A 13,277-nucleotide genomic window follows, 5' to 3' on the forward strand; every position below is an offset into this window, starting at 1 on the left:
TTATGTAGTTCAACTGTCAACAGCAACAAAACCAAAACAATTCCAATCTGTTTCCTGCAACAACCCAAGCTCAATGATATGATCAATTATACACTTCATTAGTAAACACTGTATGTTTGTCCCACTGCACAACTCTCAAAAGAAAGCTCCAAATTGTAAAGACAAGGCAAACAACAATGAGTAATGCAGGAAGAATAACGAGTAGAAATGATATATATCCGAGCAAAAAGTTGTTCCAACGTGGAAAATATAAGGGCATTATACAGTATAAACACTAGTGCGTACACCTTACAATGACACTGGACAGGCTGTTACAGAATGCCTGTGAAAAATGCGGAAACTCGGGTTATAATTAATATTAAGATATACTGGAAATATAGGCCATTTACCCAGCGAATACGCAATATTATGGTTAAAAATCAACATTCACACACTCCTGACGCTTGCACTGCTTCAAGAGTGAGCTTCTATAATGTGACAGCGCCCTGATATAATTTGATATTCAGATACCGTTCCAGAAAGTTTGTATGTGTAAAGCATGTTACTCTGACTTAGACGCTGTTGCGGAGCTTTGACTCTATTCAAATGATGATTACAGAAGTCTGTGCTGAGGCTTTGTGCGTCACTCAATCTCAGACACCTCTTTCAACTTATGAGGATTAGTTCTCAGCTTTCACTTGCTCTGTAATTATATAGTTCTTCAACACATCTGCTCTGGAGCACATACACACATGCAGCCGGAAACACAGACTCACACACACTTGCAAATATTTATTCAATTTCACATCTTTCTGGCAGACACATGCATGTGCTAGCACATATGCGCACACAAACCCACACACACTCCAGCAGCCAGCCTCATCAAATCATCAGTCAGTCAGTAATGTTTATATGAGGGATAGAGGCAGAGACGGAGTGAAGGGAGGTCTGCCAAACAAAGTGAAAAACATCAGAGAAAATAACAACAGCAGCACCCACTGCAGCATCGCAGCTTTCTCTTTCCCTGCCTGCCACCGCTCGGCTTTGTTAGTGAATAGTTTGTTTGTGTGTGTGTCTGTGTGCGTGTTGCACGTTGCAGGGAAGAAAGCCAGCAGGCAAGGCGGTCTCCAGGCCACTGCTTTGTTTTGAAGTGGTCATGCTAATTTTGAAAAAAGAACATTTTCAGCCAACACCAAGTAAACCATATTTAAAAAATTAAAAAAGAAAAAAAAAAGGTTACAAAGGTGAGCGTAGGGGATTATGTGCATGTTCTGCATACATTCATCATTTGTCGAACTGCAGAGAGGACGTGCATTTTTGCTGATGTTTTTATGTTTTGTCAGGCAACTGGATAAACACATTGGCAGAGAGGAAATGATTGTAACAGAGAGAGACGGAGGGAAAAAAAACAAGAATATGGAGGTATTGGGGACATAAGGGAGTCTTTTTTGGATCTGACTCAGACTAGTGGCTCAGACAGAATGGTGACGTCAACACAGGCTTTACTAAGGATGGAGGGATCTGGGGAGAAACAGAGGGAGGCTGGAGATGACGCCCTGAGGGAGGCAGGAATGAGAAAGATATTAAGAAGGGAGAGGGGACAGACAGAGAAAGAAGCAAGCAATAAAAGGCCTACCACATATATCTGGGTGTGACTTGGGAAACTGCCGCTAAGTGGGTTCAAGACAGATAAACAGACAGGAGAAAAAACAGACAGTAGGAATGAGAGACAAAGAATGAGGAACAGAGAGGAATCATTTCTTGGCGGGAAGGATGAAGACAAAAGCTGAGAAAGAAATTGGTTTATTATCTTGGCTTAGAAAGTGTGGGGTGAAGAAAAAAGGAAGGCAGTGCAGACTAAAATAGACAGATAAAGAGGTAGTGATGGCGGGGAGATAGAGCGTGCAAGAGATTATGTCAAATTCCCTCTATCTAAGAAAACAGTCAATAAACTTCCGTACTGACTCAGTCGTGAAAGTCCCCAAGAAATGTGTTTTTTTTTTCCTCTGAAACATGGAGTAGAATATTATAAATAAACACAGACTCATGTCAACCTACATTTTCATTCTTTTGAACACAACTTTTCTACATAATAAAATGCTGGTTCCCTGCTTTGAGGTTTATTCCTTTTCACTTACTTCTGCTTTGTTTAGCCTCATGCAATGCCTTTCAAATGTTGTGTGGTTTCACTGACCAGTTCACTAGCATCATTGTGTGTCAGATAGATTTCTTCTCCTTATTTTTAAGCAATGAGGAATGTTTTAAGCCCAACACTGTTCAGAATTCTTCCCCGCTAAGTTGTGTGAGGAAATAATTATTCCTATGCGTATGCCCATGGCAGCCCTGTGTTTGAGTAACTTTTAAGTGGAGTATTACACTCTAATCCCTTGTTTTTATCTCCTATTGGGGTGACATCATAAATAAAGTTTTTTTTTTTTTTTTTGCCACAGCGAATATGTGAGGTCATAAAATAGGGTTTTGCACTCTGATTCACCACTGTGGGCCATGAAGTCGTGTCCATTGGCCGCTGTTGCAGGCAAAGTTGTGGCGGCGTGTCAGTTTGTGTCCCCCTGAGTCCACAACTTGCACTGATGACAGGTGACTGATGATGAAGGCACCAGGGCAAGAAATTAAAAAGCACAGAAGCGAGAAAAAAAAGGGAGGGAGAGGAGTGGAGACTGACGGGTATTGGTATTAGAATATGAAAGACACATACAGTTTTTAAACTTCAATAACCCCACACCTGAACATAGTCCCACTGGTCAGCAATACAAATCATTATACGTCTCAGTAAGTGGGTGAGTTGCGTACATTGGTTCTCTATGTTATAAGTGAATATTGAACCACAAATTAAATTAGCTCTCATGCATATTTCATTATGCAAATTGTTGAATGATACTGTAAGAAAAGAGACTTGAGGGGTTTGGCATGCTCATTAAAAAATATCTCAATGGGAGAATCTGAATGTTTTTTTAATGCGAATGTCGCCTGTTTGACAGGTGTGAAGAGAGGGAAAGAGGGAGAGACAGAACAGTTGTACTAATTGAAAGAAAATGTTCATATGAGAAGAGAAACCTAACTTTCAAAAATAGGCCTTTTTCCTCATGGGTAGTCTCAAAGACGGTATATTCCTCATTTCACTTTATTACAATGATGTATTGAAACCTGGAAGCACCATGGATATAACGTGGATCATCAGTGTGAGGCTGCATTTTATGTTATCACTTCAATCTATCATGATCAAATGTGGAATTCAACCAAGCCTCAACAAATCATCTTTGGTTGAAAGGATTGACCTTAACATGTTTAATTACAAACACTTGAAACATAAATGTCAAGATTTCATTTTTATAGACGCTTGCATTCATGAAAACGCAACACTCACAGGTGGATAATAAATACAGTGTTCTGTCTCACAGCCAGTTTTAATAAGAGTGAGGAATACTTACTTTTTGTGAGTCAGAGGAAAAGGCCCCCCTGATAATTAAAATTAATTATCTGGAGTCTGGGGCAAAATACTCTTAAAGCCATAGGTTACTGTTCTCAGTGCTGCACAAGCACAAAACACACACTCACATCAGAAGTGTCCTTGTGTAACAACTCTTCAGTAGCCATATTGGACCACCTTGTGTACGAGTGCACTCAATGATTCCATTAGTGTAATGTTGACCCCAGGTGTACAAGTAAGGACACATTGTCTGCCCTCTTTTCAATCTAAAGGGTCCTTAAACTCAGATGACCCTTCAGTGACAGGGTGAATGTAGTAGACTATGAGAGGATACAAATACATCTCAATATACATAATATAAAATAGATAGATAGAATCGGAGGATGAAACCCTCTTTATTAGTCACATACATGCACACAGCAGAGCACACACAGTGAAATTGGTTCTCTGTATTTAACCCATCCTAGTACTAGGAGCAGGGGGCAGCTATTGTGCAGCGCCTGGGGAGCAATGGGGAGGGGGAATTGGAGGTCTCTGGTGTCTTGCTCAAGGGCACCACAGCAGGGCCTAGGAGGTGAAGTGGGACCTCTCCAAGTAGCAGTCCACTTTCCATATTTCAAGTCTTTTCGGGGACTTGAACCGGCGACCCCACGATTCCCAGTCCAAGCCCCTACTGACTGGGCCACTGCTGGACAAAAATCTGTCCGTATTAAAGAGTGCTTGGGAATTCAAAAGATAGATCTGTTACTGAGGGTTTGTGAGAATATCTGAATGTTTCCACTAACCTTTCCGACTCTTTCCTATGTAGATGCAACAACCGAACCCAGTGTGCGGTGGTGGCTGGGCCTGACGTTTTCCCTGACCCCTGCCCTGGCACGTACAAATATCTGGAGGTCCAATATGAGTGTGTCCCATACAGTAAGTACCCATTTTGTAAAATGATTACACATGCCTTATTAGAGTATTTTAAATGATGTCATTTTAAGATCTCAACATACGTTTGCCATTTTCTAAAATTTGATTGATGAAGACTGCAGTGTTCTACAATCATTCAGATAAAACCACAGAAACTTTATATGGGGAACTATGATGGCACTGCTCCCTTGGAAATTCCAAGAAAGGAAGGAAGAGAAAGGAGGATCGGCTCCAGTGATGGCAGATGGCGATTTGACCTCTGACCATGTGATAACAGACTGGGAGGTCGTATTCACTGGAGTGAAACATTCCTGGGACAGGGTCGCTAAATATACCAACAACTGTGAACGCTTTTTTTTTGTTTTTTACCGTCAAACTTTTCCCCTAAATGTAGGTTACAGCTCATTGCATAATACATGCATGAGGGTTCATGGTCTTTTTGGAGTAAAGACATCCTTTTGTTTTTGATGTTTTAAAACTGTATTCCAGCTTAGAAGATGTGTCCAAAGGCAAATCCAGAATGCTACTTCAGTGTCTGTTTTATGTAAAAGAAAAACTCTAAAGTGATTCCCCTGCCGTCGCTCCCACTACTTTTCTTTCACAAAACGCATTTTGAATTTGTTTTGTTCACACTGTGAAATTAATAATGCTTTATGCCAAAACAATGTTTCAATTAAAAATGCTATGAAAGAGGACACATTACTAACAAAAGGACAGACAGTGAATTTAGTCGGAAATAAACAAGTTCGACAACCAACTTCCTCAATGCAATCATAGACGTGCTGCGCTTCATTGGCAGAATCCACATTTACTTTCCACTCAGTAATATGTTGTTGTGAAACATGGTTGAACTGAATACTACTACTGCTATTACATTGTACATAGCATTCTTTGTAAAGCTCACGGAGACATGGTGCAAGAGGCAGCGTGGGTGTCAATTTGTTTCTATTTCTGTGTACAAGTGAAGTTCTGCACATCTTATTGGTGACATTCTGTTAATTAAAAAATAACCTGCCGAATAGGTCCTAAACACACAAAGATGGAAGACAGATGTAAAGTTTATATCAAAAATCTATTTAGTATTCTGTGTTATCTTACTTTTGCAAAAAAAAAAGAGCAGGTGGAAAAGTGGACTGAGCCTTTCAAGAAATGGAAATAGAAATCTTGTTATGGGTAAACTGTCCTGTTTAAGTTAAGGTATTGTACAGTAAGTTCTTCAAAAGTATACAAACAAGTAAGTAAGCAGGCTTCTCCTTAAGCAAAAAAAAAGTTTCATGTGTAAAAGGAAAGTTTTCGGTCCAAATATTCAACTGTTTCTGTCTTCCTTCAATAAGAAATCTGTCTGTCAGTTTGGAACTAATGTTTTGAACTGTAGTTTTTTCGGCGTAATTTCAGAAATCAGAGATACTTATTTTGAATCTTTACCTCCCATTGTCTGAGTGTAAAGCCTTGGCACCACGGTCCATATAGACGGCCAAGGTGATCTCCCACACTGAAGCATTCAATTATGTCTGGCTAAACGGCTCTTGCCTGGCGTCTAGAATGACCAACAGATTAAATAATAGGACTATCAGAGCCCTCTCTGGAGTAGATGGAAACACAACCTGATACCTGCTTAATGCCCCTCTGAGTGCGTGCACACACTTGCACGCCACACACATCACAAGCATCAAAACAGGGTGTGTGTCAGTGTGTGTTTTTAACTCGTTTCACCCATTCATTTAAAACTTGTCTGCACATTCTGTCTTCATCCTTGTTTTAACGGCACGCTTGCTTGAAAATACAGCGCAACCGTATGTCATAGATTAATCACTGGAAAAAAACAGTATCTTAGGAACAACTGAGTGCAAAGGAAGATGAGTTGCATGCTGATCTGATAAACAACGAGTCCGTCAGGGTAACGTTTCCCCCAGCAAAAATAGACAGCATCTGAAACCAAAGTCATTAGAGAGCTCAGCTAACAGAGGGAGGGACAGAGAGAGAGAGAGAGAGAGAGAGAGAGAGATAGATTGTTGGAGGAAAGAATAGAGAGAAAAATTGAGCATTGTAGAGAGAGAGAGAGAGACAGATAGAGAGAGCTTTTAACAGTACATTAGCAGTTTTCGTGTACTGACTAAGTGTTCATGCTGGATCAGGTAGCGCTCTGATACACTACCTGGGTCCTGAGGGTGTGTTTAGCCAAAAGAAACATTGCAGAGTAAAATATGATGTATGAAAAGGTGAACTAGTGCTTGGACACAATGACTTTACACTTTCATACGTCTGAGAATACATAATGCTTTTTTGTTGCCCGACCCCCTCACAGAGCCCTCATATTGCATCCTTAAAATATTTATGGAATCAATTTCTTTTAAGGGGCGTGATCGTGTCCGAATGTTAGAACTGAGATACTTTGCTTGCAGATATTTAGGCCGCAGACGCTGAAGCTTTCGTCTGTGATCAAGCTGGCGTGCGTGAAATAGCAAATCAATGCTGTCAGCTGCTTTGTTGTGAAAGATACATTTTGTAAGTCATTAAGCGGTGATATATCTCCAAAATGTTGCCATAAATCACGACAGATCAATAAACGAGGCTTGTTTTCTGAAATATACGAGAGTGTACTCAAACTGTCGCATCCCTAAAACAGTCAACAACTTTAACAAATCATCATATTTACATTAGGAGGCAGGGTTGGCATTAGCACACTTAAATGGATGCGACATCAAGGGGACACCCATAACTCAAGTCAACGTCCCTTGACTTTAAACACACTGCTAGTGCTGCCTGTTGAGTGTAAACACATGACCCAGAGCCATCACCCCGGAGGCCAGGTGTTGCTAATCAGAAACTGATTGCACGGAAAGAAAGTGAGCTGAGCCTCAAAGAGACACCGCTTCACGCTGTAAAGGAACTTTTCCCCAGCACTGGTGTTGAAGTAGAGCGGTTATGTTTCCCACCGCATAGATATTGTAAACAAATATCAAAGTGGGTTGTAAAACAGGTAATTAAATTATGCACGGTTCCATTTTCTGGGAAGTTTTGCCCCTCCACCTCTCCTCCTTGTTTGTCTTCTTGAGGATTTTTGGCTTGCTCTACCTTCCAAGCTCATCATCTCTCCTCCCTGCACTGCAGGATTCTGGCTCCTTTCCAAAGCTAAAATCAAGTGCTCTCTCGCTTTCTCTCTCTGGCTCTCAGTGGTATGAGTGTGTGGCAGTCGTGTGCCAAACTAGCCAGATAGCTTTGGCAGTAATTAGCCACCTGTGTATACTTGCTCATTGCACTGCAGGCAGACTATAAATATCCATACATTAACACACTACTGTACAAAGTACTTTTTCAAGCCAGCTCTCACACATGGATACATCAAATCTACACGAATACACAATAGCTGAAGAAAAATATGTATATATATAATGATTCAGATAGTTTCATTCATTGTCACCAGTTAAACATTTTTAAAAAAGCCTGGGACTCCTGGGATTTTGTCTATCCATGTCCTCATCTTCACGCAGCGGACCCTGGCTCTCTAACTGTTATTATGAAGCAATTAGCCTACTACCACATTTAGTGTATTAATCAGAAAAGCCAGTGATATGTTATGCAATACCCATGCAGTCTATTTTAGACAATAGACGTGGCTCAGTACGAGAGCTAATTAAAAGATAAAATCACCTTCTTGTCTGGCCAATTAAAGACTTCTGTCAGATTGGACCCTTGGAATAACTTCATCATGATAACATGAGAAGGGCTGTGTGTGTTCGTGAGCATGTGTGTGTGTTGTCATACTATATGCCAAGACTCTGTCCAATAGTGTGTGCATGTCTTAACGTATGTGCATGTACATTATACTGTATGTGTCCTTGTTTGTGTGTGTGTGTGCGTGCATGCGTTCGTGTAAACAGGCAATTTTGTGTTTCCCAGAGAGAGCGAGGGAAGATGGAAAGGAACCAAAGAGACGGAGGGTGAGCGAGGGTACAAGAGAGCGGGAGCGACAGCTGAAACAGAGATAGAGGGAAATAGGTTAGACGAGGCCAGCAGACGAGGAACAGAATGAATGAATTAACTGATAAAAGACACAGCGGTGAGGTGGACAGGGTTTAGGGTGGCGGGAAGTGGTGGAAATACAGAGGACAATACAGAGGACAATACAGAGAGAATGAACGAGGAGAAAAGCACAGCGTGAAAAGGACGATAGAGAAAGCCAGCAGGTGAGGATGAGAGGACAGAGTAAACGATGAGAATAATGGAGAGAGGAAGAAGAAAACTGTCTGTGTCCACAAATGACCTTGGGTTTAGCCGGCTGAGCTGATTGGAGATCAGAGATAGTAGTGGTGAGGCTGCTGTCGTCACTCGTCTGCAGGAACACGCACACGAGCGCGCTCACGTCCCACACAAACGCACATATTAGACACACTCATGAGCACACACGCTTTCCTCCTAGACGAATACCTCTTTAATAAACCGTATGCTTTCAATAAAAATGCTAATTATCTTTACACCGTACCACAGTCAGGTTAACAGTGCTTCTGCGAATGTCTATGAGAAATAGAAATGGAAAGAGAGAGCCGTAACAAAGAAGCCAGAAAAGGTATCCAAGGCACAGAGCTTTTCATTTGATTAAAGTAAAAAAATCTGAAATTAGACAGGCGACTTTCATGACAGAGCATTTATGTAAGTGTTATTGTGCTGCTATTGTTTTCTAATAATCTCAAAGCATTACTGGAAATAATCACTCTTTTGTAGCTTAATAAATAACTATTCAATTGTGCAGTCTAAGTGGTTTTGCAAATGATCAGTCAAAGATACTGAATAGATAACACGCCACACCTCTGCAGAATTCAATTATGAATAACACTAATCAAATGATACTCTGGTGTTGATGTTTTCGTGGGAACAATGACATTTTGTGCATTCTTGCGCACTCTCTATGCCAAAACATCTCTTGTCTTTTACGCCATCTTGCACGCTTGAGCTAACCTTGAGAAACCCTTTCAACAAATATCTCACCCACCTACACTACATTCACTCAGTTAAATCCTGCTCACTGAAAGATGAATGACGGCGATTTGTGAAAAACTTTCAATTCTTACCCTTGTCATGGACATTAAAACGAGAGATGCCTCAAAAAAAAATCTTGCAGTGGAGGTCACAGACGGGGGCGTCCACTAATCTGGTGAAACAACAAGCAGCGGTATAAATTGAATGACATTTGTTTGACATTTTGTGTGCCATTTGCTGTACTTGTTGTCGCCACACTTTTTCATTTGAAATCTATTAGCCGCTGTCAACCTTGAACCCTGCATGTTTTCCTTTGAGTCTGGGAGGTTGTATAAGACACTCAGGTGATGCGAAGTCCTTGTAGTTCTGTGTCATTAATCCCCGTTGTGGTGTCCACACAGTGCCTCTTTGTATTGTTTAAATGTGTGTGCGTTTGGTCCATCAATATCTGTCGTTCTATCGCACACATCCTGCTCAGCTCAGACACACTATCTGCTTTCGTTCACAGTTTTTCTTCACAAGAAAACCACTTCCTTGTGGTGAACCATTTTATACCTCCACTAGTAATGGTACAAACACTGCACAAATGCACTCACAAATGCATATACACACTTGTGTTAGGTTTAACACGATCTCCTTCCAGAGATTGCTTATTTATCGGGAATTGTGCTAAGCCGCACCATTTACCATGCATTTTTCATGAGCCTAGGATTTAATGGTTGCTTGTGTGTGTGTGTGTGTGTGTGTGTGTGTGTGTGTGTGTGTGTGTGTGTGTGTGTGTGTGTGTGTGTGTGTGTGTGTGTGTGTGTGTGTGTGTGTGTGTGTGTGATTATGTGTACCGTATGTTTGTGTATGTCTTTTGGTTGGTGACGAGTTTTGGCTGTAATGCGTTAAAGAATTGATGTATGTACTGTGCAATATGTAGTGCACTTGTGCTATATATAAACATGTCCCATCCGGAAGTCCTTCCAAATGTTTTTTTTTCCCTTTGAAGAATATGCCCCTCTCCTCTCCTCTCCTCTCCAGGGACCGGTTCCATTCAGCAGGTCTCTAACAGTCTTGAAAGACACAAGGGCACTGCCTACAGGATTAGGTTTCTGCCATGTTCACATTCCACTCGGTCCCCCTGGGAGCAAGGTGGAATGGAATTCATATGTTTAAGAGGCTTCGAGCAAGTGTGCACATTTCATTGCAGGGCGAAATGAACCATCCTCCGTTCGAAGCTCTAAGGATAACGCTTTGAAAATAATAGACAGGAAATTGGTGTATGGATAGAAACAAGCCCCTGCATTCAGTATGATCGCATTTCCACAAACAGATGAATGTGCACTCATACACAGAGTGGCACAGAGTAGGTGACAAACAAAAAGCGTTAGCTTACCTACTGTGTGTCAGAAATACTTTTAATGTGGCAGTTTTGGCTGTTTTCACTGAAATGCAAATGCAGTTATCAAATCAATGTTCTGGTTTTCATTGCTCTGTTGCTATAAGCATACATTAAAGAGCTTATTATCTCAGGTCGTTTTGCATCGCTGTATTTTGTCCTGCATTAAGTACCATGTATGATTCTGTTTGAGTTTTGCTCTGTCCTGTCCTGATTTTGTGTGTGTATGCCTCAGTCAGTATCCCTCTTCCTCTCTCTGTGCCTTCATGGCACGTGAGTCTGTTTCCCCATATGGGTGTGTGTGAGGCATATGCAAGATGCATTACTGTCAGATAGCTTCCCCATTGCAGTGTGGTCTCTTCAGACGCTTACGTAATGTTATTACCAATCACACATGGAGAGCATCCTGGCACTCTCACAAGGTTAGGATGAAATATGAGAATGATTATGAAGATCTGAGATTGTATTATCATGATTTCCTTATTATTGCATCATTAATCTATTTTTTGTCTCTTGTCTCTGTCCCCTATTTCCCTCCCACTTCCTCTTTTCTTCAAATCTTTTCCCTATGGCTCATGCAGAAGTTGAACAAAAAGGTAAGTCTGTAAAGCACGCACGCCCGCATGCACACATACTCAAAATGAGGGGTTGGGTGTCACTTTTTGATGTCGGCCCCTGAAATATTTTGTACCTAACGCAGAGCGACATCTCTTTCAAAGTCACTGCAGCTACTTTAAGACAGCTTGATCTCAGTGTATAGAGGCAATTCAGAAACACTGGTTCTCATTAGACACTCTCTAGGCCCATATTATTTCATGCTACCACGTAGAATGTCACTTAGCAAACTCTCCATGGGGGGAGCACGTTTTTATGAGGAACCAATATACAGAAAATTACTTTGACATTTAATATTTCAAATGCTTCCCCAAGATATGAAAATTATGCCAGTGCTTTGAAAAGCCAATGAAAATTCAATCAATATTTCCAGCCCTTTGCGTGGGATCTGAGATTGTAATTTGGAAGAATGGGAAAACCACAGTGCACATCTGGCCTGTCTGGGAGAGTATCTGCTATGTATGTGTATGTGACAACATTCCAGTTAAATTACAAAGGTCCCTAAGACTCCGGTCGCACTGGCTTCCCAGAATTTACTACATCTCCCACATCACTCATAAAACATGACCCAGGAATTCAAAGATGGGAATACCAAGCGCAGAGTGGGGAATGAATTATTGTAACAATTGGAGAAACAGCAGGCGATAAAAGACGTGTTCTGCTCTACAGTTGGTTGTTCATGACAAAGATAGAAAAGGGAGGGAAAGGAAGAAAGAGCTATGAGACTAATGAGGAGCCAGGGAAGGAGGAGGAAGTAGGAATAGTGGGAAAGGAGGTGGGGGTTGATGGTAGAACAAAATGTGCTATTTTCTCTTATTCTTGTAGTTGTGAGAGCAGGGTATTATCTGTTGAATAGGAGACATGCTGTTCTTGAGAATGACAGTGACTATACAAAAATCAAATCACAACACAGTAAGCCTATCATGTCATCGTCACTCACTAGTGGTTAAGGTTGAGTTACAACGCTATTTAACATTTATGAAAAGAGGCAAACAATTCACAAACACTGTCATAAAATCTAGACCAAATAGTTGACATTTTATCGAGACTGCATAACAATGTATCCAAAGTTAAATTGTTATTATTCGTTCCTCAGTATTTCTCTGCCCTGGCATTCTGCGAGGAGTGTACCAGAGTGAACACCTCTTCGAGTCAGATCACCAGTCAGGTGCGTGGTGCAAAGACCCACTGCAGGCCTCAGATAAGATCTACTATATGCCCTGGACCCCATACCGCACTGACACACTGACAGAGTACTCTTCAAAGGAGGACTTCATTGCAGGACGTCCCACCACCACGTACAAACTCCCACACCGTGTGGACGGGACTGGTTTTGTAGTCTATGATGGTGCACTGTTCTTTAACAAGGAGCGCACCCGCAACATTGTAAAGTTTGACCTGCGCACTCGCATTAAGAGTGGTGAGGCCATTATTGCCAATGCCAATTACCATGACACCTCACCATACCGCTGGGGGGGCAAGTCGGACATTGACCTAGCAGTGGACGAGAACGGATTGTGGGTGATCTATGCAACAGAGCAGAACAACGGGCGAATCGTGGTGAGCCAGCTCAACCCCTACACCCTGCGTATCGAAGGTTCCTGGGACACCACGTATGACAAACGCTCTGCCTCCAATGCTTTCATGATCTGCGGAGTCCTGTACGTGGTCAAAACGGTCTATGAAGATGATGATAATGAAGGGACTGGAAACAAAATCGACTACATGTACAACACTGATAAGAGCAAGGAGATGACGGTGAACATACCATTCCCCAATTCCTACCAGTACATCGCTGCAGTGGATTACAACCCCAGAGACAACCTGCTGTACGTGTGGAATAACTACCACGTGGTCAAGTACTCGCTGGACTTTGGCAACAATGGTAGGTTCCGCTTTCAACCCAATTCTTCTCTCTCCACCTCTTCCTTCTCATTCTTAATGTATTTTCTCAACTTA

At 41.6% G+C, this 13,277-nt stretch overlaps 1 protein-coding gene across 1 annotated transcript in view; it reads left to right on the forward strand.

Annotated features, from left to right (window-relative positions):
* Positions 1-13,277, forward strand: part of adgrl3.1 (adhesion G protein-coupled receptor L3.1) — a 109,596-nt gene that overhangs the window by 46,175 nt on the left and 50,144 nt on the right. The window contains exons 5-7 of the mRNA XM_063883597.1: positions 4,236-4,345; positions 11,285-11,299; positions 12,415-13,203. Coding sequence (XP_063739667.1) covers positions 4,236-4,345; positions 11,285-11,299; positions 12,415-13,203 — 914 coding nt within the window. The remainder of the gene's footprint in view (positions 1-4,235; positions 4,346-11,284; positions 11,300-12,414; positions 13,204-13,277) is intronic.

The sequence above is a fragment of the Eleginops maclovinus genome, chromosome 5 (genome assembly GCF_036324505.1).
Source record: "Eleginops maclovinus isolate JMC-PN-2008 ecotype Puerto Natales chromosome 5, JC_Emac_rtc_rv5, whole genome shotgun sequence".
Lineage (NCBI taxonomy): Eukaryota > Metazoa > Chordata > Actinopteri > Perciformes > Eleginopidae > Eleginops > Eleginops maclovinus.